The 27,159-nt window shown below is 45.7% G+C and overlaps 1 protein-coding gene across 5 annotated transcripts; it reads right to left on the bottom strand.

Moving 5' to 3' along the window:
• Window positions 1-71: 71 nt before the first annotated feature.
• Window positions 72-25,724, bottom strand: inpp5b (inositol polyphosphate-5-phosphatase B). Of its 5 annotated transcripts, none has more exons than XM_072716268.1 (23): window positions 25,441-25,724; window positions 24,672-24,763; window positions 24,479-24,576; window positions 24,292-24,321; window positions 23,901-24,011; window positions 21,148-21,288; window positions 15,560-15,620; window positions 14,887-15,054; window positions 13,301-13,402; window positions 13,105-13,219; window positions 12,709-12,825; window positions 11,896-12,083; window positions 11,558-11,669; window positions 11,030-11,139; window positions 10,200-10,335; window positions 9,996-10,106; window positions 9,070-9,235; window positions 6,759-6,994; window positions 4,474-4,584; window positions 2,662-2,746; window positions 2,328-2,455; window positions 1,972-2,083; window positions 72-530 (listed from the first exon to the last, which is right to left on the bottom strand). In XM_072716268.1, the coding sequence occupies exons 1-23, from the start codon at window positions 25,495-25,497 to the stop codon at window positions 421-423; spliced, it is 2,697 nt and encodes an 898-aa protein (XP_072572369.1). In that variant the 5' UTR covers window positions 25,498-25,724; the 3' UTR covers window positions 72-420. The 5 variants fall into 5 exon arrangements, with proteins under 5 accessions (XP_072572369.1, XP_072572371.1, XP_072572370.1 ...); XM_072716270.1 differs by having other exon boundaries at window positions 24,672-24,753; window positions 25,441-25,459; XM_072716269.1 differs by lacking the exon at window positions 25,441-25,724 and adding an exon at window positions 25,336-25,368.
• Between the last annotated feature and the right edge of the window lie 1,435 nt (window positions 25,725-27,159).

The raw sequence follows: 27,159 nt of genomic DNA, 5'->3' as shown, positions 1-27,159 counted from the left end.
TTCCTATGTGTTGATGCTGTGTCCCCTTTGTTGTAATTCGCTCACACTTAACACTTCAAAACCAGACTGTATTTAAATTAAAATATTTTAATTATAACAAATCAAAATGAAGCCACGGAGTTAAAGCATATAGACATACAGCTAGCAATTTATATATAAAAAAAGAATGACTTTACAAACAGTACAAATGAACTGAATCTAACATGTAAATACATACTTTTTAAAAATGTCAGTTTTCTACAAGTCTTCTGGTAAATTAACAGCTCATGTTAAAACTATTTGCTGCTCTGTACTTCATTTTGAAAACGAAGGTACAACAAATTATCTATGCACGTATCAAATTCCAATTTTTATATAAAAATATTGTTCTATACATTAAGCTGTGTATGTGTATGTTTTTCCAAAACCACGGGAATGTGGTCATGAATGATCTGGGATGAGGAAATGCGTGAGGAAATCCCAGGTCTTCTTCCTCTCTGCCTGCTCCTGCTTCGCTGATGACCTCAGTAAAAAGGCGGAAAAGATGGTTGCTGTGGACGAGAAGGGGAACCATTTAATTACCCATCAATTATAACTGAATATACAGGGTCAAAGTAGGTCATAATAGAGCATAATAATGTATTTTCACTATGACTTTTACATTGTATTTTATTACATTTCAAAGGTACACGGCTCCCAAATATAAAGGTGGAACCTCTTTTGTGTCTTTAGCAGATATTCAGTCAAATAATTATGGAAATATTACTTCAGTTTGCAGTAAGGGAGAAAAAAAGATTTCACTGACAGTTATTTATTAATGTGTGCAATTATATTTGCTGTTTTTGCAAAGTAGTTCAAATTAAAAACACTGAAACATTTGCCCGGTAGCAGTACGAGTTGTTTGTGATTTCACTGAAAAGTGCATTACAACAGTGTGATGTTATGGGTGCTGAGACAGGATCCAATACAATGTCTTAGGTTTATTGCTCCATATGGCTGACAGCTAGTGCATTCTATTACCATTTACTTCAAATCCCTCCCTCAAATTAGTACATACGTTCCATTTCAAGGTAGTCAGGGAGACTGAACATTTACTGAAGTCCGCTGACATCCAAAAGTTTTTTCATAAGCTGCAGGGAAATGGCAGATTCTGCAGAATGGTACGGACACATAAAAAGTACCTACACTTACTAGTGATGTAGAGAATTACATTACAAGCACATATTTGTCAAGGCACTAGCTTAGAAACAGGTGCTGCTGGTCTGAGTGCCCAATGATTGACCAGAAACAGGTGCAAAGTACAGCAAATGACTTCCTTTGTAATGAAGATCCTGACATGCAAACACCTTCTATAATTCCACCAGGCACTGGTTGCCCTTCAGTGCAGCACATCCCAGTAGGTAATATTTTTCACCATCAGCACAGAGCTTCTGCTTGGAAGCTTATGAAGGTGATGTGAATACATCTAGATAAATATTAGGCATCCTGAGCCCTTGCCTGTTCTCTCATTCTCCGTGTACATTCTGAATTAAGTTCATTACGGACTCACATGGGATCATAACTTAACAGATTAGTTTAATCAGTTTAGGATTGCAACAAAAAAGTATTTATATAAAAACAAGGCCATATATTACATCCGAGGTAATTACTGCAGAACCTGCCAGACTGATTTACATCTTAAAGAACTTGAATCACAGAGGGGGAAACATTTTGGAAAGCATTCGAAATGTTCCATTTTAATCATAAAGAGAAAGTTAATATTTTTTCGCACAGAATGCAATTCACAGCTTCATCAAGTGTGTGACAGTTCCTGTGACTCAGACGTTGTTTCCTATTACATTATTCATTATACCAACTATATAGCAGCAAAAGAAAGAGATTCAGAAGGAAGAACTGAAACATCTATGAGACACTAAGCAACTTCTCACAAAATCAGGGCAGATGGCTACTAAAGAAAAAGGAAAAAAAAAAGTCAAATAGAAATATTCCTACCCAAGATGCTGGTATCCAGTTGATTATATTCTGAATATTTCAGCAACTCTCGTAGAAAAGCTGTCAGATAGTTGAACACATTTTTATGACACTGAGGTAGTGATGAAATAACCTGTACAGACAAAAAACATAATCAGACAATGCAAACTAAATTCCAGTCCATCAAAAGATGGCCGATTGCACACACGAAGTTCTTTGCTTCTAGGTATTAAGCATAGATGAGACAGAAGGCCTCTGTCAGTCAGCACTTGGCCTAACCCACTTACAGCCAGCTAGCTCCTGGCGCTGACATCGCGCGACGCTAACGCTCCCACCCCCCACGCACTGTGGCCGCTCACTTCCCGGCCCCGCCTGACCTTTTTACACTGGCTGGCGTTCGAGCAGCTCTCCAAGCACTGCTGGTAGGCCGAGTAGCAGACCACGGGCTCCGGAAGAGCATCCAGGAAGAGGAGCAGGGCCTCCGCCACCGAATGGTTACTGCCCGCTGCAGACACCACCAGTCAAGGATACGACGTCAGCACAGCACGCCCTGATAGGGCAGGCATTTGAAAACAGGGAGATACGAGTCCCTCCGCTCAACCGCTGAGAGAGATTCCGTGTCTCTCTTTAATGCTCTTTAAGGATGTTCTTCAGCTAAATGCTGAAATAGAACAGAAAAGTGGCTTATCTGGGAATCGTGTCAAAGGATACGGAGAGAATCCGGCGTCCCGGTGTCTAGGCAATCCCGGATCTTTCCGACCTCACTCCTTAGACCTGGCTGCTGAAACAGGTCCTCCTGGAAAATGATACTGGAAATTAAAAGGGGGCCACCCCCAGGGTAATGATTTGTGGGAGTGAGGTGCAGCGATCGGGAGGACAGGCTCAGTTTACACGGCCGGTTCTGGATTAAATGGCGCTGATTGAACAAGTTTCAGGAAACAGTTAACATCAGGCTGTCGGAGTTTGCTGAGGGCTCCATTGAATTTTGTCAGTCGAATTAACAGGAACTTAGGCCGAGGCTAGGAGTACTGATTTTACCCCCCCCCCCCAACCCCCAGTGCTGTAGGGGAAGGAGGTGCTCATTCCACAGGATCTCCCCATCTCGTAACAGAATTCATTATAAGTGATCAAACTTGCCTCTGCTCTTGGCTTGGGAATATTAATGGGCTTCAATCTGGGCACATCAGCGAGATCTGCATGCTGCCTCAAAGCCTTTTTTTTTTTTTTACACTTGTTTAGAGCTTTCACAAAAAAAAAAAAAAGTTCCTCAAGTCATAAATCACAACTTGAACTCTCAGCATGGTACAGCCTCACAACTAGAAACTAAAAACACAATTATCAGACAAACTCTTTTTAAAAGGGGCAGTTCACCCAAAACTCTCCTGCTATAGAACAAGAATAATCAGCAGAAATCAGACCCAGTTATTCAATCGTATAACTGCGCAGAAGATACAAGCATGAGGACCCCAGCAATATCTTCTGCGCAGTGACATGATTGGTGTGTGAAGTTCGGTAGAAGAAAAAAAAAAGTTTGTACATTAAACTGCTCACTACAAAGTCTGTGGATTATCTTCACTAACCGGGTCATGATTTCTGGTAAGAGGCACTGCTGCTGAATTTTTCAAATGTATTTTTCTGGCAGTTAAATGACCACAGAAAGAATGCCATTCACTCCCATTATATTCGAGAGAAGTCTGACATTTCAGTGGCCAGTATCCGCAAAGCAAAGCAACTGCCAGCAGAACAGCCTAGATGGACAGACAGAACCAAAGCCCCTTTAAATGCATCTTTTTCCTTTTGCAGCCCCTTTAAATTGCAGATACATATGAAGTATAAACAGGCAATTTTGGCTTAGTGAATATAGTTAAATGAAACATTTCTAGTTGCTTAATTTTGTTATAAGTTTTATCCAGTTCACACTTGTTCACACATACTTGATTATTTTTTTTTTGTTTGCAAGGTCAAACTGTGAAAACAATGAAAATGAAAGTGGAACCCATAAGAAGCTTGATGGTCACACACCTCAAACAAACAAATGAAGAAAGGAAGTGTCACAGAGCTGAGCACAGGCATCGCGTTGCATGTGGGTTTCAGCTCCTGCCAGCCCAGAGGAGGCCTGGGAACATTCCTGCCCTTTTCCTGCTGTTGCCCTGATACGTGTGTGTGTGTGTGTGTGTGTCTGTCTGGCTACTGGAGTCTGGCATCCGCAGAAAGGCAGCAGGAACCCAGGGGAGGGAGGTTAAGAGCAGGCGGTGTGTGGTCTATGCCCTGGCATTGCGGCTTTATGCCATTTAGGTTGTAGGTTCCAATCCATTCTGTGTGCAGTCCTCATGTCCGTCTGGGTAACTCTGGAAGTCCAAAGCAAGTATTGTTTGTTTATGTGTGTGTGTGTGTGTGTGTACCCTGCTTTGCCCACTGATTTCTGGGATACACTCCCCTTCACCATAACCACAACTGGATGAGCAGTTCCTTGAGAATGGAGGGAGGTCCATACAGCAGTGCAGCTGCAAGGCCAACACTGACCTGCTTGGAAGCGTTACGGTACAGGTGGTCCACCATCATCCAGATCTCCTTGGGGATGTCTAGGGGCTTCTCCGTGATCGGGTCGCTGACCTCTTCACTTGTCATCAGTATCTTCAAACCACACAAAGAGGAAACAGTCACATTCACTGACTCTCCTCACTTACACAGCTTACAACCATTCACAGGTTACAGGACACATGCTAATTGATACTACTTTGCAAAAATTAGCACGTATAACAGAAATTCCGATTGTGTGACTTTACCCCATGACCTTCCGGATACAGCTCCATCTCATCCCAGCAGACTGAAGGAAGAATCAAACTCTCCTTACTTTGCTATCTGTAGTCAGTTCATGCTGAGCTTCACTACTTAGCAGAAATTCAGATGTCTTCTTATTGTGGGGGGGTGGGGGCGTCGTTAGAGAATACTGACAATCTGGACACACGCTGTGCCCCTGGACCAAGTCTACTGACAGAAACGCTAGCACGCGGACAGGACTTAAACCCACAGGTCAAATGCCCCCCCCCCTTTTTGGGAGAATACAACACTGGACACAAAAGGGAGTAGATCACAGCGGCATGTTGAGTAGGGGGAGACCAGCTTTTTTTGTGGGGCTGTTGTTCTACAATAATTCCCTTCCTGGCCCTCGGCCACGGTTGCCTAGGGCTGCTAGGGAACCAGCACTCCTAATGCCCCCATCCCCCCCCCCCCGTACACCGTGCTTCACTGTTCTGCGAGTCGACTCGATAGAGAAAAGCACCCAAGCAGCCCACCATCATCAATCATGAGAGTCTAGCTGATAGAGCAGCTTTCACACAGAAGAGTGGGGACGGCGTCACTCACAGGCGAATCCGCACCAACGAGACTCAAAACTCCATTCAGGGTTTCCTATTTTCATAATTGAATTCCACCTCAACCTACATAAGGAGTTCCCTGTTCTCACATCAGAAAGAGTCTTGAATATTTAACACCTGAAAGAATCCAAGATGCGGACAGAATCGACTTATTCCTACTTCCTATAATTGTTCTCTAAACCGTATATACACAGGAGCTCAGGTGTGTGTGAGTGTGTGTGTGTCCTGCGATAGTCTTGGATCCCATCCTCCTGCCTCCCCAGGATGACCTGTAGGTTCCTCCCCAACATGACCCTGCACTGGATTACTGTCTTTACACTGTCTGTATTGCGCTATACACACGTCCGGCTATGCACTATATCCGTGTTGCTGTATGAACCAAAATATCCCCCCTGTGATCAATAAAGTTAATCTGAATGTTATGCTGTCTGAAGTTGGAAACTAGCAGAAAACAGCTGGGCCAGTTTAGCCAAACAGTGACGTTACTGCCCTCTTGGCACGTGAGCCTCAGGTTGGGGCAGAACTCTTGGTGTCACGGTGGATGTGCTTCTCTGCTGATCTGCATCCCAACGTCAAAGACCTTATCTGCCACAGCTGGGATCGGCCTGGTTTCGACGTCTCATTAAATGACGCCGACACAATGACATATCACTGTCTATTTTACAGTGAAGCAAGGGGCTGATTTCCTATTTGTTTTCGTTTTAGAGATGAACTTCTCTGTGGTGCCCTGGGGAATAGCATGATAATATAATTCGTCAGAGAGTTAATTTTGGAGGCGGATGCGCCCAGATGAATCCCCCTTCCTTCGAGGCCCGTTCCGACCCAGGGGTGCAGCACATTCAGCCTGAGTGTAGATTCCCCCCCCCCCCCTACCCCACTGACTTCCTTTTCCTTCGGCAAGCCGGTTTGATGTTGCTCCAGGCCTGAATGAGATATCAGGCTGGCACCAGTGCAAGATTGCAGTAAACATCTTGTATGAAATCAGAGAGGCAACAACAGGCAGTGTGGTTTATGAAACTGGGGGAGGGAATTATTTCATTTGTCTATTTTTTAGGAGGTCTAAAGAAATGCGTTTTACAGATCAGTGAAAATGATGCAGGCATTAAAGTACAAAGCGTATCAAGAAGTATGATCAGTAAGCCTTTAGCATCACGCTAAAACAAAAATTACAAGCAATGCCCCAATTGGAATATCCACTTGACATGAGCGCCAGCAGCAACAAATGCAAATCTAGCCAAAAAAAAAGAAGAAATCTAATTAAACTGAATGAGTTTAACTCATTGAGTCTAGTAAAACTGGAGAAAAATGTTACCCTTGAAATATAAACCTAAATTTCCAGAACATTCTTAAGGTCTTCTTGACTGAGAGGGTGGTCTTGCTGCAGCAATTTTGTCTCCACTCAATGTGGAGTGGACTCTAGGGGGCGCTCACCAGCTGCTGCAGGGTCTCCAGGGGCATGTCCTGGATGGGCTCCCTGAGGTGGCACAGGGTCTGCAGTGAGGTGCCGAAGCAGCTGGGAAGGTAGTTGCCCGTGATGGATATGAAGTAATCCTTGCCGCGGTCCAGGTGCAGCACCAAGATGTCCTCTATCTGCTGCCGGCCCGAGTTCAGATCCGTGGCCGTCGAACGGTTAACGTACAGCTCTAGCTGGATGTCGACGCTCTCCCCTGCAGTGAGAGAGGACTCGTCTAAATATGTTCAGCTGGTTCTGATAGCCACAGGTATAGGTTTGGGGTAATGGTTTTTTTTGTTGTTGATTTTTTTGTTGTTTTTTTTAATGTCTTTGCCCTGTCTTTGCCCCTCAACAATAAAATGTAACTATTAATCTCAATTTTGCTAAATAAAAGGATCTGGCTTGCATCAGTCACATGACTGCCATTAACCAATGCTTGCCCTTGAGGGCAGAGCGCGCTCGTTACGAGCCGGGTACGAGCTCGCGAAGTGCACGCGTATTTTCTGCAGGCTGGGTGGTGCGGAGCTGGAGGAGAAGCAGGCAAATTAATTGGAAGGTGCAGACTGCAACAAAACAGTAAATAGGGTGTACAGCGCACACTATAGTCTATAACAAGAAATGAGTTGAAACAAATGAGCGTGCTGTTTGTGCAACAGCGCGACAAACATTACCTGTCCTTTTATGAACTGCACAAGTAGTGGTGGTCATTAACTGCTAGCTAACTGGGTAAGGGTGTTACAAGGGGGTCTGTAGCTCTGTCCACCATTTTAGGGAACACGTTTTGTTTTAAAGTAAGTTACAGGACTTTTCCCTTCTTTTCTGGAGGGCTTTTATTTCACTAAAAACGATCTAATATGGATATCCACATAATTCCATATTAGATTTGTCATGAATGTGAGTTGTTGTTATTCAGCCTGTTCTATCTTTTTTAACTTTGAGCACCCGCCCCTTTAAACGTCTCTGCACGACCCTGCATCTCGTGTGAAAGGTAAACGTGCCTGAGCATGGAACACAGACAAGACGTCAACGATGCGACTGCCACACGCATATGCTGTGCACATGTACGCTATACAACTGGACCCGAAACGAACACATCGGGTAGCAAGAAACATTTAATAAACATAAAGAAATCACTTTGGTCCACGGCAGAGGTTCAGAGCTTAATGGAAATTTGTAACAACCTGATGCAATGCATAAAACTCCGAGATATTTGGCATAATACGGGACTATTTCCTTATGCATGCAGCAGGATTAAATGAAAATCGCTGTGTTGCATACTTGATAAAATCTACGAAGGCCGTGCATCATCGCCCCCAAAGTGACACCAAATAAGCCACAAAATGAGGACATTAATCATGAGCTCCATTGTGCTGTGAGTATTCTTCGACACACAGCGATGACAAAAGTGTGCTCGGTCCCGGGACGTTAATCGCAATGTGAGAGCGGACCAGCGGGAGGGGGGTGTGGGAAGGGGGGGGACAGTCGTGCTCGAGCAGAGTACAAGCCAACTGGGGCAAGTGCGAGAGCACTCTTAGGGCAGTCCTTGGCCTCCCTCTTCGCGATCATGAGATGCGAGGTTTCGCTAAAGACAAGCCAAGGTAAGTCGGGCCGTCAATATGAAACACACCTCGGCTAACGGTTAGCCAGCAAAAAACCTCGCTGCGCTACTCGCTAATTTCCTCAATAACGTCAAGTATTACTCCCACATAGACGAAGAGGCTGATCCATCTCTCCCAGCTGAACCAACATCAACATCCGAAAGCCACTGTTGCCGGGACATCGACAAAGCCCCCGAGTTTGCCACGCTATGGCTTTGCCCCCCAGGGGATCTCCACACCTTCCATTTGCTAAGAGACAATTATCCCTTCCTAGTAACCCCACATCACATTGTTTATACGCCTGCTTGCTGTAGAAGCGGCAGCTTGTATGTGTGGAGAGCCCTACAGCTTTGCTGTATACAACTATTTCACAACACTCTCTGCCACTGTTGTATGCATATGCAAATGTATGTCATCATATACACAGCTGGAAAATCATTGTAACAATCTGTGTTATAATGAATTGTCAGATTTCTTCAATTTTCTTCAGCTGTTACTATCTTACACAGCTTATGATTTTCCCTTTTGTACAACTGAAAGGTTCAGTTGACTAGAGGCCCTGCTGGCGCTTAAACCAACAGACTTTCGGTTACCAGTCCAGAACATTAACAGCTGTGTGATCTGCCACTTGGCTGCAGGAGGGTAACCTAGCAAGAGCAGCTTTCGAGGAGGCTGAAGATCCATCGCTTACCCTGTGCCAGGAAGCCTTGGTGTGGGCTGATCATCAACCAAGGTTTGCAGAAGGTGGATTCATCCAGCTTCTGGATGAACTCAAACTGACATGGCACTTGTCCATCGTTGTAGATGGTCAGTATCTTGGTCTGTTCCTGCATGAACTTCACGTCATTAAACTGGAACTGCATTGGACAGATGGAGGACAAGGCTGGTTAGACAAGGGCAGCGGTAGTCTTGGAATTAGCTAGCAGAGATCTACAATTAGCTAAGTGGAATAAGGCAGTATAAAGCTAGAATTAGCTAGCAGGAACTCGGTAGCATGGAACCAGAATTATTCAAACGGAGCTACATATAAAAGCAGACAAACTGGTTAACTGGAATCAACTGCACAAAAACAAATTTAGATACCCGAGATCGGCTAGTATGAAACTAGAATTAGCGAGCTAGGATTTATTAGCTGGAATCTGGAAGGTTCTTTCCAGGTAAAAGCAAAGGAGATTCACATCGGAAAAGAGCATATCAGGATTTATGTTTGCTGGTTTAGATTTAAGGTAAGATGAACGTTATTAATCCCATGAAGGGAAATTTCAGACATTTCATAAATTTATTCAAAGATAAACATCCCAGCACCGAAAAGATGCCAAATTAATAAAAAAAAAAAACAGCTGGAATATGTTGCTACAGTACAGTATTTATGCAAAGGCTAAATTAGTATTTCAAAAACTAAATATCTAACGAGAAGAGTGAAAAGATCGTGGCTGACTAGATGACTAGTAGAACATCTTCTGAATAAGGAACATGTTTATTATACTTAGTGTGATAACTGTTTTTGGCCAACAGGGGGCCCAAACCTCAGTACCCCTGAACAAGGCAACGTGTTTGCCTGTAAGGTATCCATGGAGACAACCCAGAAGCCTGGTGGTCCCCGACATCGCCACTCACCTCTCGCCCGGAGAGAGACACGGACGGGATGCACTCGTTCTCCATCTTGTCCAGATTCCGCACAATCTCTTCGAAAGTCTTCTTGTACTTCTCCTCGTTCACCACCTTAATCTAAGGACAGGCCGGGAGAGGGCTATGAGCTCCAGAGAGCGCCTGGAGAAGAGCCACCGCCCCCACCCCACCAGCAGAAGGAGCTGCCCTCACCCCGATCTCCATCAGCGAGCTCACGGGCTTGTGGTCACTGGTCTTCAGGGTCATGTGACTCTGGTAGTGCAGCTGCTGGATCTGCTTGCCCTTCCACAGGATGCGGTCACACCAGGCGGGCACTCGACACTTCTCACTGGGGGGGGCATGGAACAAAGGCCCAAAGATCAGCTGTGTGCAGTTACACACCCCCCCGTCACAAATCCCAGGCATTTTCATCACACCACTCAGCGTTGAGGAAGATCCAGCAACTGAAGAAATTCACCAGCATGGATCGTGAAAGTTCACCCCCAACCCCTGCTTTCCCTGTACTTTGCAGGGAACCATTTCAGCAGAGACCGTCTTCAACTGGGCCATTTTAACAATCTGTTACTGGCTAAACCCGGAGCCACTTCACACTCTCCCATAACGAACATGCAATCACCAGAACAGCAGTGTTCCCAGTAAATATTATGGGACATTTTTCTCAGTTTGAGTCCAGTGGGATCTGTAGTAATCAGCCTCGGATGTGTTTGGTGAAAAGTGTTTCGTGTTTTCAGTAAAAAAATAAGTGCACCATACTACAACCCTCATTCCACCCACTCAGTCTGTTTCATATTTTTTTTCTTGTATTTCTCAGAATATATATGAGTAAAAGCTTGCTTACATCCTTCCTTTTGAAATGCGAACGACCACATAACCTAAGCAGGTAGCTCTAGAAAGTATGCCTTTCCAGAATTTTCCTTCAGGAAACCCAAGACACTGTGGCTGTCCTGCATGGAGGGTCCCTCTGCCACCCGCTGCAGAGAGACATGCCTGATCGGATCAGGTTGGTGTCACTTGGTCCCCACCTGCTGTCCCACTGGTCGGAACCTGTGTTGTACTTGTATGTGGGCTGGAACATAATCTCCCCTTCCACAAAGCCTGAGAACACAGCTTCTTCCTTGATCTGCCGGCGAAGCTGCGGGACACACACACACACACACACACACACAAAGTCAGATGCCCCATGATCCCCTTTAAAACGTAACACCAAAACAAGCTTTTGTCTCAGTGATTAACACATGAATGAGCAGAGACATGATCATGTTACATCAGGCACAGTAATAAAACAACATTTCAGCATGTCCATATCACAAAAAACTGACAATCACAAACGAAAATGATGCTTTGGAAGTGGGTGGGACTACTGTACACTGCCACTCACAGACAGGTTTAAGACAACGGCAGACCCAATGAAATCAAAGCAGTCTGTGACTGACACACAGTAATCCCAACCGCTGCGTGTTCTGAAGTGTCATCTGACCTGGAGTAACTGCTGAAATGCAGTAATGAGGTAATGAATGCGTGTCTTCGGTGCGCTGATGTGAGGCCCATACCTGGTCGAATTTTTGCAGGGTTTCAAAATCTTTTTTGGCAATAAGGTTTTTCACTTCATCCACCTCAAGTTCACATATCCTGTAGTTCAGATCCCCAAGCCAAAGGATGACACTAAAGACACACAAAACAGTTATGTAAAGAAAAAAACACACCACCAACAACGCAAGCAGCACAGCAGCAGTAACAAAAGCAAAAATGCTAAACAACTTAAAGCAGCTAGTTAACTATATGCACATTTTGAACAGGAGCTAACAAACATAGTTATTAACAGACAAATTACAACACATCACAATGAGGCACTTTTTTGCACAGCATTATGGGAAACGACTCAACGCACTCATGCTTTAGGATGGTGAGCGGGGACAGGCCGGGGTCTTTCTGTCGGAACATGATGCGGCTGCAGATGTCCCTGAAGTCCTGGTTGCGGCGCTCGAACTCCTCCACGTGGGCGGCCAGGTGTGAGTTCACCACGCAAATGTCCGAGTTGTGGAATCGGAAGCGAATGGCCACCGCGCCTTTGTTGCCCTGGAAACAAAGGAAGAGGAGCCTCATCCATCATTTCGTGCCTCAAACCTCAGCCAGTCCCACAGGTACTCGCTAACTTGTTACAAAAGGAAAAGCCAGCTTTCCTTTTCAAAGGCACAGTCTCACTAATATCACCCACAGGCAGCTCCTATTAACGTCACTTTCACCTTGCATCTCCAGGGTCTGGGATTTGACCTCACGGGAGTTTCAGAGGGACATTAAACACTCCCTCATGGAGCAAATTAGGCCTATATGCTGTCATGGTTATGGGGTCAAATCCCGCCCCTGCTTTATCTTGTGTGAGTTTCCACAGCCGAAAATTGTCTCTAAATTGCCCGCATGTGTTATTATGTAAGGTGTCCTCTGCCTAGTGCACAGCGCTGCCTGGGATCGGCTCCAGACCCCCTCAATCGGCTTCAAGAGGGAGGGATTAGATTTTTCTCATTTATCTGATGCTTTTATCCCTGGGATCTGAGCCCATGCCTTTTGCTCTACTTGCTGAACTACAGTAGCCACAGGATTAATAGCAACAATAAACACCTCGGTCACTATATCACCTATTCCCCGGAGCTCCTGCAGCCCAGGCCCTCGGCAGGGGGGTCAGGTGTGTCGGGCGGCCGCTCACCATCCTTCCCATGATCCCGGTGCCCACGCTCTCAGCCTCCACCTCGCTGATGTGCTCAGCGTGCTCGTTCTTCACGTAGAACAGTAGCATGATGCCGACCAGGCGAATCAGCTTCACCTGAAATGGGGGTGGCGGAAGCAGAGGCTCAGTCAGTCACAGGCCCCCCCATCCTTACCAGCACGAAGTGATACAGGGGGATCAGGAACGGATGGAAGAGTGAAAGGGCTTACAGTGCCCTGAATCAACCTACCTGCTATGAGTTACTTTATTGGATTTAATTGGCTTAAACCTGACTGACAGGGGACCAAAAATGTGCGTCAGAATAAAGTGTCTGAAAAAGAGGCTGCTGTTGAGCGACCGTGGGGTGGGAGGGTGTTCAGAGGGGGGTGTCCTTACAAAGGCATACTTGGCGTCTTGGTGCAGGCCCTCCAAAACGGCCTTCATCCACTCTTGCTCCTTGGGCGTGTCGCTGAAGAAGAAGGCTTCCTTGCTGAGGTCCAGCTCTTGGAACCTGCAATCCAAAAGCATCTGCCATCGTTCTTGCCCTAGAAAGCCCCCCCCCATCCCAATGGGGCAGGTGCAGGCAGCTTACCCCACACAGTAGATGTCCGGGGGATCGGAGGGAAAACCCAACCAGGGCTGGAGGCTTTCCTTGGGGGGCTGTCCATTCACATTGTAGGTACCTAGAAAAAACCTGGGGGAGGGGCAGGGTTGGGGGGAGGAATTAACACAGACAAATCCTGTGTCGTCATCACCGGCAGCACATTCAGGGCAGACACAGCCGGGGAAGAGCATCTACTAAGGGCATGAAGGTTCAGCATCTGGAGACCCCCAGTATGTTTGTATCTCTTTGCCCCGGATCTCCGCATGCTGTGTTGTGCCAGACTCTCCATCCACATGCACACATATAGTCTCCCATCCTGGCACGTTATGGGAATCAATGGGTAACTAGAAGACTGGCATTCTCAGTCGAGCACACATTCACACTGCCACCCTGCACTTTAATAAGGGGCAGCAGTGGCTCAACGGGATCGCAGTGACCTCTGGGTGTCATGGCAACAGCAAGCTGGGCCAGCAAATCTAGCTGCGTCACATGACGCCGGTTGAAAACAGCTCAGGCCAGAGAGCAGAGCTATTAGTTATCAAGCCACATTAATGCAGGCAACGTCTCACGATAGTCTTTAAGAAACGAAAGAACTGCGATATTGTGCCTGAAATGGAACAGATATACTTTCTACCCTGGTTAAGGTGGTCCGTGGACAAGGTGTAAATCTCATCATCAGGGGTTTGTGCTGGACACTGCACATGTAGCCTAGATTCTTTCCTTCTGAGGACATCATGTGCATTGGTACGAGTCGACGGCGCATGTGCAGGTATTTCCAGTAGGTGGCAGCATTTTCACAGCGTACAAAGATAATGCAGAAGAATAGTTGCTACCCTGCTTGTATTTGTGTTTGTTACAATACATCTGCCCTCTGCTGGTCCGGTGGAATATCGCCACTGTACGCATATATCGCCCGCAACCATCTGCATCCACAGTCAAATGTAGTACATAAACAAGAGTCTGTGCACAGAACCGTGAGCAGACGGCAAGGGCACGGGGAAAAGTGAAGCTTCAAGCCGCATTGTGCACTGCCCTTTTTGACCAGCAGAGGTCAGCATTACCCCCCATTAACCCACTACTGTGGGCAAACCTTTGATCCCATCGAGGAGAAAACATGCCATCGGTTCTAAATGAATTCTGCACTACTGGGACCACAGTGACAACACGGTACCCATGGGCACAGCAGGCTGAGAGGCCTTGGCAGAAGCGCAAAGCAAGGCCGAGTATGTAAACAGGTGCTTGAACGTCATGCTGTGGAAACGTGGCATCAGGAGCTGCTGGTTACGGCTAGTGAGAGTGAGATGCCCCTCAAAGAGCAGCTCTCTCTAAGCCCCAGACTCTGCTCGCTTTTAAAAACCGACTTCATCCCTGCATATCGCAGCGGTGATTTACACAGGTGGAGTTCCCCAACATAGGAGGTGCTGAAGGTGTGTCTCCGGCAAAGAAAGATGCGAGAACACGAGGGACACGAGGGAAACGAGGGACACGAGGGACACCGTCACAGGGCATGAATGTTAAGCCTGGGGGGTTTCTGCAGGGGCAGGGATGTGGGGACAGGGGTTGGTGGAGCCCACCTGAAGTTCTTGATGTAGATGTACTGCTCCTCCTTCTTCAGCAGCTCGGAGCGGATGAGGTTGTCCCGCAAGCCGAACTGTGGCATGGCCAGCATCTGCGCCTTGTTGGACACCATGTAGCTGGAGGAGCGAACCAGGTCATCCCTGTTCTCCTCGCCCCTCCCTCTCCTGTGGCACATAAGGGTTAGAGCCAACATCCCAACCCCAACCCTGCTCACATGGATAGTGTCATCACCCTGAACCTGCCCTCGACCGACCGAGAAGGACACACTGCTTCAGCATAGACAGAGATCTCCACCACAGCCTCCAAGATAGCTGGCTTTATGCAGCTGTTTACATTCTGGACTGGGGAGGAGCAGCGTTTAGCCTTGTGCCTTCAGAAGCAACATAGCTCTTCCCTGCTCAGCACTGCATAAAGACAGGAAAATCCCCCCCGAAACGGTCAGGTTCTGGAACTTTCTCTCAGCTATCCCGGCAACACCATTGCGGCTAAAATTGAACGGTGTGGCAACATTCAGAAAGGAGAACTTTATATAAAGGTAACCTGAATCTTTTTGTTAGTGCCTGAGTCTCAGTTACACTGTTTGGCTCAGTTTGGTGAAATAATGTGCGCCTTGGGGAATGGGGGGCGGAATTAAGAGAATGATTACAGCGACTCGAGGGCAAACCTCACCTATCCACGTTGTTCTCCACGCTGGCTGGGTGTCCCTTTCTGTCTGCCAGTGACAATTTTCCTGTGTGGAGTGGGAACAGAAACCTCAGCCATGTAAGGAAATGGGAGGGGCCTCCTATTACAGCTGCGTAACAATTAAACACAACCACAAGAGCGACTGCTCCCCCCCTGTCCAGTCCCTGCCTGGCAGCACAGCCCGGGAGAAATATGTCCGTGTGCCCCAAGCACTTTATACTGCAGAGTCAGACAGTAACAGCACCTCACTGATGAGTCAGCGAAGCCACAGACCATCTGAGGGAGGGAGATAAGGGAGGGGAAAAAAAAAAAACAAAACAAAAAAAAAAAAAAACAGAAAAGACTCCACCTTCCATTAATTTGTTCATCCACTGAGCCCCTTAAACACCACCTGATCTGACTCCTCTACTTTCTAGCCTCAAGATTTAGGCTGTTAATCAATGTCACACAGCAGGAGAAAAGCAAAAAGAAAAACCCACAGACAATGAAAAAGCAGACGGCAGAGACCGCATGGTGAAAATCGCTGACTTGAATGTGTGAAGCCTTCTTCGATCAGCACAGGAGGCAGCCCCCGCAGTCAGCAGCTCACGGTCGATGATACCAACATGAGCAGAGAGCTCAGTAAACGCAGGCAGACTCTTTCAAAACCAGCTTTAGCTTGCGCTAAAAAATTCCATGAGGATCAGTGCCAGAGACCCCAGGACACGACGCCGTTCCCAAAGCCCAGCACGGCATCTCTGTCGCACCACCATTCCATCCCCGTTAACAAGCACGCTCACTGTGTCATACGGCTAAACCAGGGAAAGTTTACAGGACAATCCCTCGAACATGATGGCAGTGAAAATGATCTTGAACAGACAATGAACAACAAATGACTTGCATTCTTTGCAAACAGGAACAGACATTTATCGTCACCCAGAGGCTGTAGACAACGGTGTGATCGCTTTTCAAGGTAAGCGCTGACGTACCTTTAAAAATACCCTCCAAAACACTGGTGAAGAAAACAGAGCTCATTAATTTAAAAAAAGGCTTAACGACTGTTTTATGTTAGGCTGATGTTACAGTTTTGCTGCAGACGCAAAACACGATAATAATGAATTGCTGTCAGGAACGTTTACCACTGAACTGCAAGTCACTCAAGAAAGTGGCATCATCTCCGCCCATCGGCCGGCGAAGGACAATGGGCTGATATCAGATCGAGGCGGATCTCTTACTGGATGTCAAGTTTAAGAAGAAAAATGCACAGCACACCCCAACAAACTTCAACACCTGAACACTTCCGTGCAAATTAGGGTGAATTGTGATCCTTTCAAAAAAGTTTTTGAAAAAAGTTTTTCTAACTATGAAACCTGGTATTTTTGGGTAAATATTAACACTGAGATGTTAATATTGGCTTTAAGCCTCACACACTCAGGGTTGGGGGTTAAAAAAAGCACTCTCACAGTGTATGAGTTCTACTGTTGTTATTGATTTCCCCCTGCAGTCTAAAATGATGTGGTCAGGTGACCTAGCATCTCGAAATTGTCCATAGTGTGCAACCTACAGTGGATCGCCATTCTATCTAGGGTGTCCCCTGCTTTGCGTCCAGTGCTCCCTGAGAGAGGCACCAGGCCCTTGCAACTCTATACTGGATATATTGGGGTAGTGTGTGGTTCAGTGGGCTAAGCCTGTGTGCCTGAAATCAGAAGGTCACCAGTTCAAACCCAGCCTCAGCACGTCTGCGGGTCCTTGAGCAAGGCCCTTAACCCCCAGCTCCCTGGGTGCCACTACGGGTGGCTGCCCTTCACGGACAGTTTACTCTACGAAAAAGAGCAAGTTGAGGGAGGTATACAAACAATTTCAGAGATCAATAACGGATCTTATATTCCGAAAGGATGGATGGATGAATAGATTGACAATTTTTTTTTATCAATAATTATTCTCCAATTCCATTTGTCTCCAGAAGCCTATTTAAAAGGTCTGAGTAAATGCAGCTTAAATAACCACCTTAACACTGCAATGCTCAACAACTACAACACCATGCTGACAACACAGAGGTTGTGGGTTTGAATCCCAAGGAGCATGAATAAATTGTGATCTTTGGATAAATCACTCTGGATAAAAGTGTCACATAAATTAGTAAATATAAAATAAATACCTTCTTAGCAAGACCAGGTGCCCAGCCCACCGGTGAAGGGACTAGGGCGAAACACACACACGCACAAAAAATAGCAGTTCTTGTTTTGGTCCAAAACAGAAAAGGGAACGATGATGATTCTAAACAGGTTGTATAAAAATGGAAAGGGGGGAGATATAATTAGCAACAACAGAACCCAGCTGCATAACCAGGCCACACTGCAGAAACAAAGGCAGCCTCCACAAAAGTGCAGCCCATGCTGAGGCTGGCAGGCTACCCACGGGACTGGGAGGAGAACAGGAAGCCCCCCCCCACAGACCTCCAAAGGCACAAGGCAGCCCCCTCACTCTGAGGGGGCTTTCCTCACTGCTGCAGTGTCGACACGAGCATCCTTTGGGGACCCACACGATAAAGGTCACGGTTTGTGCCTGCTCAGCCGGGGTTCCCATAATGCATCTCTCAAAGTCCTGAACTCCCTGAACATGAGGACGCTTTGTTACACCCAAAAGGACAGAGTTTGAGATGCTGCTGGTAATACTGGTCTCTCAAACACTAGCAAGACTACCATTTCTAGTGCTTCAACAAACGAGCCGTAGAACTGTGCCCAGAAATCAGTCATGCGCCCAAAAACAGCTGAATGCAACTTTGAAAAATCTTTACTCAGCCATGTACAGCTTTGGCTCAATTTTCAAATAATCTGAAGGCGTATGTACATTTAAAGACACAGTACAGAAATACTGGCATTATTTTTTTCATGCACATGCACAGTTGTCCATACACGTGCTTAAAGCCACATCCGTCCAGAATCATCTGCACTCATTATTCATGTTTACTGCCTCAAAACACTTCAATCACAGCTGTGTGTCTTTATAAAATATAAGCCTAAATAGCGATGAATTTTAAAATATTACATATATTATATAAGGTATAGAAGAGAAAAATTGTATTGCTATACAGCCAGGTTGGTGGATATTGTCTGGCACTAAATATTCGTGTGTAGGGCGGTGGCATACAATTTTCAGTAGGTTATCCAACTTAAGTGCTGTACACTATTAAGTTTTCGACTCATGCACGGAAACGCCCTTTTTAAATCGACATTCTGAAAACTTTACACACTATAGCTCAGCTCTTCGCGTAAGCCATGAATAACCAGCAGGCTGCGTGGCATGCACTCCAAACACAAAAGTGTTAAAAAAAGAAAGAAAAAAAAAAGCCAATGAACCACCGGAATACAAATGTGCCGCTAACAGAAAACAATGCATCACTTATTTATGAGCCCCCATAACAACGGCTGATTGATCCTCACCACATCATCATATTTATTACACCACTAGGTTAACTTTTAACTTGCGAGGTATACTGATATAACAGAGCCTTTGCGTATTAGATTCAACCCTCGTCCGTTCGCCAGATCTTAATCAGCCGCAGACAGTCGTCTTATAAGACCATGAACAAGTTTCACTGAACGCGGGATTCGCTATATTTCAGGAAATGAAAGGAAATCTGGCTAATCAACCCTGCCTACACTGATTTCCCATCACCCAAGTTATCAGTGTAAATACGTAATTTAACCAGCTGACTGTAACGTCGGTGGATCTGGCGACTCGCAAAAGGCTTTCAGCGCTCCACGTCTTCTCCAAATTCTCACGTGTTCAAACAAACAAACATGAAATACGTCAATATTTTTTTAAAAGGGGGCACATTTAGAACAGATTCAGCCCGACTCGTTACCGGATTCCTGGAGCACATCAGGCATGTCTCCTTCTATTCAGCCGCATTCACTGTGGCATCGCCTCGGCAAGCCGAACTGTGCCGGTCCGGCGCACCCAGGCCCGAGCAATCAAACGCCGGGACACGGATGAACCCTGTACACCAAGCCACGGGGTTAAAATGTAACCAGAAAAGGGCGCGCCGCCGCATTTCCAGTACAATGAAGGCTGCCCGCCCAGAGCGATACTGTACCTACTGTACGGGTGCGGCGTCGCAGCGGATCGGATCTGGCCCGACCGCGGCGCCCTCAAACAGCCGTGGGCTCCAGCAGGAGGTCGGCTTCCGACACCTCGAGCAAAGTTAGCGGCGCCTCGGCTTTTAGTTTCGCTTGCATGTAGTCAGATGGATGGTAGCCATACGAAAACTACCAGGAGTCATTAAGCGGAGCTTTCTATACAGATCGATATAAATGAGGGTAGGTACGGGTCACCCGAATGGCATGGCGGTGAGTCGGAGAAGCGGCAGAGCGACATAAGAAGGAATGGTTCAAAGCAACGAGGTGCTATGCTGACATACAGGTCTGAAGACTTTACGTGGTGGAAAAAATCCAAGATCCTCCACGCCAGAGACGAGCGAACTGAAACTGCTTTGTGAACAGTGAATACCACACACCACACCCCCATGACAAATCTGACAGTCAATTGTGTGCCTTTCAGTCGGTTGTTTATGAGGCTATATTTTTTCTTCTCATCTATATATTAATTGAAAAAGGTAATTTCAGTACAGGTATAGCATTACTGAGCAATGTTTCCCACATCTTTCCCAGTCCGGACAGTAACAAGGAAGTGAGGGTTGATTTGAATGGAGAGCATAATGATGCAATAATTTTGGTGACAGCTGAATGTCTCTAACACTATAAAAGCTGCCTGCAGCCCCATCTACAAACAGAGCTTCACTTTCGATCACTTGATGAACAGAATATTATTTTGATGGTGGACAGGACATACACTATCCAACAATTAGTGATTTAATTGATGAGTTATTATATTTAAGGCCTTATTAAACTGTTATATTGATCTGTTAAAAAAAAAAGATTTACGTTTTTGCTTATTACTATTGGTACTTGAAAGTAGGCTCCAGACCCTGCACGACCCAGAGTAGGACAAGCGGTTACAGAAGATGGACAGATGGACTTCGCTGAAAGTTTAATCAGCAGCAAATTGTGACTTCTGTCACTGCGGACAGAAATGTTTCCGGGGTAAGTCAATTCGGGTGTTTCGTGAAACAGAGTGCGTCCTGAAACCAACGACCTTTGGCTCACTGAGCCGTATCTGTAACTTGGGATGCAAATAGCAGATGGTTAGATTTGGTTGGGGGGGGGGGGGGCACAATTAAACTTATCACTCATGCTGCATTGTGTGCATGGTATTAGGGTGGTCAGCTATCATGCATCACATTTTGCAGGAAACTGTTGCACGATAACTGCTCTAGATGCACCTAAGGAGCTTAAAGGAGATTCTGGTTTCACTTTCAGTAAAGACTCAACTATAGTCAACGGTTTGACTCTCAGACGCGGAAAACTTTGCCGAGGATGTTGCAAACGCAGTAAGCAGGTATCCAAGAACAGGGCTTGATCTAAGATGGGAGATATTTAGAAAGTCTCTGGCTGAACCTGTTTACAGGCACGGTGTTCGGAAGCAGTGATGGACACGGCGACAGACACAGGCACGGCGATAAGGTTCCTCACCAGATTGTTTCCTGCTTGACGGTGTTTGCAGCAGCACGGCAGACAGCGAATCTGTGCTGGTCCCTTTGGTGGACCTTCTGTACTTGGTCAGCCACTCAAATTGTGAGGCGGGGACCTCGGTGGGGCACTTCTTGCATACCTCTGTGGATAAGACACCATAGTGAGGAATGTACACACACATAATTGTATGTTTGTGGGGACTCTCCATTCATTTCTATGGAGCAAACTCTAATCCCACCATAACCTCTACCCATACTACAACATAACCAAACAAAATACAACACTTTTGTAATTTTTAGTTTTTTGATTGCATTCACAGATCTTTGGTCCCCACTATGTAATATAAACATAATCCACACACACACACACACACACACACACACACAGGCCTGACTGCCTGTATATATATATTTCATCACTAAGCAGCCACTTGCACAGCCCTACAATTTTGCTGAGGAAAAGGTGACAGTTTGTACCCCCATCACCTAACTTAAGTGATCGAGGTGCTGAAAAAACCAACATGCCTGGCTGCTTTGCCAGTTTGATACCAGTGCCATTCTGCAGCTGGTCTAACCCCCACAAGTGAAAAAACAGGATTGTTAATCTTTCTAATTTCCCCCCCTCTTACCATCTTAAACCGGTTAATTAAGCTTTGTATAAAAAAAATCACCTAGAGATTTCTCTCCAGCTTCCAGCCAGAAACCCCCTCAAAGTGGTAGAAGTTGTAAACTATACCGTCAGACGCAGAGAACGATGTGGACCCAGGGCGACCCTCTCAGCAAATGTGGAGATGAGACGATAGTTTTGGCACTTCACCGCATCGCACAAGGAGCGCATTGGGCAACAGAGCAGCAGAGATGCCCTGTCAGATACCGCCCCCAATTTCACTTCTAGCTGAGCTTTTTTTTTTATTTATTTACAACAGTCAGACTTTTCAGAGCGTCGCTTCTTCATTTGGCCTGTGCATGCTGTGGACTTGTGGAAAGGAAGCTCATAACCACATGAAGAGCAGCACGGTCCTGCCATTTTCAAAAATATCTCACTCTGTCACTCATTCTGTCTCTCCCTGGTTAGTTCCTCTTACCTTCAGAGTTCCCCTTGTTCTTCCGGTTGTTGACCATGTCCATCATGTCCCCCATCCCCCCCCCCCCCCCGGGACTGTACTGCAAATGTGGCCTATCAAAAAAGCAGCAGGTGCCTCTGGCCGGGGCAGGGAGGCCGGGCACAGCCCTCGGCCGCGTGATCTAGAGCCCAGGTGCCGAAACTGACACTTTCCCCCTAAACTTTGGGTGGATATACCTCTGCAATGGCTGCTACGGAAAGGCATCACGACAAAAAACAAGGTACATTCTGACTCAGGACCTCCAGTCTAAAATCCAACCAGGGTGAAAAACACAACAACTGCAAACCAGAGCTTAATGTCACAGATGACAGGTCCAGGATGACGGCCCTTGTTGAAACTCGGAAGAAGTAAACGACTAAAGCCTGGCTAAATACTCCACCCCTACCTCCGCCCCCACCTCCGTCACACTCACTTGTTCTCATACTCTCACTCTCTCTCCCCTCTCGTCTTCCGTACTCAGAGCTCACCACTTTGCTTATCTGACCAAACAGTTGCTACTTTTCTTCGCCTCTTCTGCTGTCATAACAAGCTGGAAGGAACTACATGCTGTGTGTGTGTGTGTCTCTCTCTACAGTGGTCTGTTATCTTCCAGCTTAAGCTTGAAACCTTGCATCACCCCTCAGACTGTCATGAAGAGAGGAGACAGATCATATTTTCTGTGTCTTGCTGCTCTCAGAGTGTTGATTTATGCTTCTGTGCTTTTACTGACTTTGCAGCAAAACATGTTGATTCGCCTCTATAGCTCTTCCTTCATTCTCACTGGTCTGTATGACAGTGCAGAGCGATCAACCCAACCAGGACCACTGCAATCCCACGCCCCGCCACGCCTCCAAGGTGCGGCCTTTACGACTGAAAAACAGCAAGATTCTTGGTACCGGTGAGCTGCAAGTGCACTCATTGTTTTGACATGATACAGAGGTTGACCCTCCTCATCCCTGTAACATAACAATAAAAGTCTATCTCTTTAAATAAACAATGATGTAAGATGCTAAATTTCCTTATTCTTGTGTATGAGTACCCCCCCCCCCTCAAAAAAAAGAGTGAAACTACCAACATGAAACTACAGAATGGTTCCTACTTAAATCCAAAGAAACCACAAAGTCTCTCTGTGGTCACAAACAGGCACCTACTGCAGAAAAGTACCACAGCTTATAAAGAATGGAAGCCTGATGCAGCGACAATAAGCCAGTTGGTGACACTAAACCCCCCTACAGCCGCTGTGTTGTGTTCATGTTACCATTATGGTTCTCGGATCTGGTCCGATTCCATCATGCCGGGATTTGACTTCCGCAGGCGAGAGCAGAGCTTGATTCAGTTTCGAATGGCATGGTGCTCAACCACAAGGCAGAATGTTCAGCCAAATGCTCTTCGCCATACTGACTGCACAGGTGCTGGGCTAGTTTTGGCAGGAAGCTGAACACTAATTTCTTGAATAAAGTAAGTCTTTTATAAAATTATCACACTGGAATTTAAGCAAACATTTTCCCTTCAAGTACCTGCTGATTTGCCATTCAGACCAATTAAACCATGAAAGTGTTAACAGATGTCAGTGGTGGGCCATATCCCCTGGCCTGGCTGTTTGGAAAAGCTGAAAGGGAGCTGTCTTTGACAATGGGAGGGGGTCTCTTACCACTCCAGGACCTATTGACTTCACTGAGGAATAGCCGCGTGTGGGAACCAAAGGGCAGCCTCAACTCCAGGTCCCGATCCGAATCTGTCACCCGCACCCTGGTATCTGCGCCTGTGGAGTGGGCACCGACTTTAAGTTAAAGGACTCCCATTCAGTTTCAGTCATGTCGCAAACCTTCCACTTATAATAATACAATATTCTGAGGCAAACTGCGAATGATTTTACCTTCATCACAGTATAGATTTTAATTATTAACCTTTAATTTGAATTTCGCCAAAATAAAAAAAAAATTGGTTGGATTCATTACTGCATTAATAATAAATTCCAGCCTTACCAGGTAACATGGAGAAAGAAATATTCTATACGTGATAATACAATAAAGGAATCTCACCGATAATAGCAAGTTCATCTGGAGAGGAGACTATCGGGAAAAAGAGCATAACGTTAGATACACGCTTCCTTCTACAGATTAGACGATTTAGAAAGTCGGTGTTTCTGATAGTAATGATGAATTTTCAGGATTCGTGAGCCAACAACAAACAATACTTGCAATGAGCAGAGCGATTTGCTGCCTTCACCTTCTACAATAGCGAAGTTGTGGGAGACGGGTATTATGTCATCCAGCGTTACATCTTCACCGGTTATCGCCATTCGTCTATGCGTGAAGATAAACATCCTACGGGAGATATATTAACCTATACACAAAGCGCAAAACAGCAGTCATCGCGAAGATACTGCGGGACCAGAAGAATAAAATAAATGACAACTCACGCGTGGGCTTCGTAACGTGCCACCAAGCCCACCAGCCTGCTTTCGGTGGCATCGTCCACGACGAGAAGACATTGGGCGGCATGTTTAAAACACTTCAGTTAAGACAAATATCCAAATTACATGTGTAGAGTTATGCAAATGGAAAATGATACATGGAATCGTGACGTTTATTAATGCCATGACATTCTAAGTTGAACACTTAATAAAATACATGTTTGCAAATTGTCTGTCGGTATTATAAAGTAGTTCTGTTACCAATACTTGCCACTAAACACTACATCTACTTTGAGCATATTACACAGAGTACAGTATTAGTGACCCCTTATGGACACACATAGCGGTTCTTGCTGCGCTACGCGCTTAGGCATGAGCGCACTGCGCACGCGCCAGTGCAGCCTCTCGACAGTGGTTTTATTTATACGTTCAGTTCATTTGACAATACAAACATGAATCATTAACATATAACCAACATTTCATATTTTAAAACTGTTTATAACTCGAAACTAAAAAGATTTTCGTTGAAAGAAAAACAGATCCATATTACATGGCACGAAAACGCGAAGGCCTCTCCTACAGGCACAGTGACATGAAACTTCCTTCCCAGAATACCGTTAACTTTCCATAAATACAATTGCAACTGCAAGCTCAGCTGCCTTGAACTTACGCACGAATAATCCTTCATTTAAAACAATGTCGACTTCTAGATTATCCTGGAACCGCTTCCACCGAGTCGTATTAGCGGCAATGTTTGCCAAATAAAAGAGGATACTATGATACAATTTTCGTCTTCGGACAAAGTCTCCTGAATCGCTACAGACTGATCCATGCGTGAGAGAGGGTTTCGCCACTACTTCTCACTCCCCAAAATACTACCGTCAGTAAATGCCGTTGATGAGCTCCAGCATTAAGACTTTACGAGATAAAAAGACAAGCGAACAGGCTTCTTCTATACAAAGTGATGGCACCTTCTGCAAAATCAGATCATTTTGCTTTACCAGATGCGACCCGCTGCAACCGTCGCGCTCCGCCGCCGCCACGCAGCGAAGTCTGAAGCGTGACGTCACATACCCCTGCCCTGCCCACATTTTTTTTCTGGAGGTTACTACCGCTACTTTTTGCCAGTTCAGGATTTCCCTCACTTGAAAGGATGTATCTAATGTTTTGTGCATGTATAGGCCGTAAGCACTGGGAAAAAAATGCTTTCTGTTTATTCCTTCATTGGCTAAAATCGAGGAAGCCAAGCTATAAAAATAATACAGACTACTGAAAAATATTACAAATGTCGGACATGCTGACATGTAAAGAAAACAAAATTCCCAAAGACCACGCCTGATTGCTGCGTTTGACTACGGAAATAGAAAAAATATTATTCGACGTTCGTTTGCCTTGTTGATTATTCGATTGCGTTGATACGATTCTGACAGGGGGCGAATTGAAGAGAAACTTGAACATTATTGCAAATCTTAAATAGTTTGTCGCATAAATGCATCGTGAACTAAGCGTAATCTTGCCTGGTTTACAATTGTAATCACGGAACATTTGTCGTAACCTGCTTTACTGAGCCTGCATGTGTCAGTTGGACATAGGCCTATGTTGTTTCCTTCCGTGCGCGTGCATCGGGATTGCGAAGTCATCTGTTACCGACTGCGCAACATATTCTATGCATAAGCAAGAATGTAGATCGGGGTATGGACGGTAGGGGCATTTCCTTACCAATATGGTGGGAGAACCGTGTCTGTTTAAGGGAGCAGGGGGTTCGGGGCTGATTTGGTCCCTACCAACGCTGAAAGCAAACCTGCACCTTTGCACATAGTCATAATTTGCTGACGTACATGCGAGTGTTTGCCACCCAAGATTGACCTCATCTGGAGCTGGGTCAGACAACATAGGCGGCGGCCTAGGATCGAAGTACAGAAAACTGAAACCATCACACGTACATGGTGATTTTGTAGCGCTTGACCGGAGCAGCACTACGGTCGATGATGAAATCCAAGGTTGCCAGCTCTCATGCTCACGCAAGAACTCTTACAGCAAATTTATATTATTCCTTTATAAAACTAAAATTAGCCGCATCATAAACGTTGGGGTAATTTGCAAACCATACAGACTATTTACAAGTTAACAAAACTGTTACACGTAAATGTGGGTGCATGTATGTGCAGATTTGTCTCAGGCTGAATGTCTCACGCCAGCCAGTTGACCAAAATTGGTGACACTGGAGATCTCCGCTGTCAGTCCTTGCGGTTTGGGCGCATAGAAAGAACTAGTTTCGCAGTATTTAAAAATAAGCTGCCTGTAAATGTTCATTTTAAGGAACTGATGGTTTTCATTAGAGAGCACTTTTGTCTTACATGCCCAAACCTCCTGTGGCTTTTTACTTTGCAGATTCAACGGTTCTGTCACATGCCAGGCATACAGTATGACTATAACCTGCAGTGAAATGCAAGGTGATCCTCTCCGCCATTATAAAAACAGTGAAAGCAATAAG

Source organism: Paramormyrops kingsleyae, chromosome 9 (genome assembly GCF_048594095.1).
Source record: "Paramormyrops kingsleyae isolate MSU_618 chromosome 9, PKINGS_0.4, whole genome shotgun sequence".
Lineage (NCBI taxonomy): Eukaryota > Metazoa > Chordata > Actinopteri > Osteoglossiformes > Mormyridae > Paramormyrops > Paramormyrops kingsleyae.
Note: the sequence above shows the minus strand (reverse complement) of the source record. Positions and strands in the feature narration are given on the sequence as shown.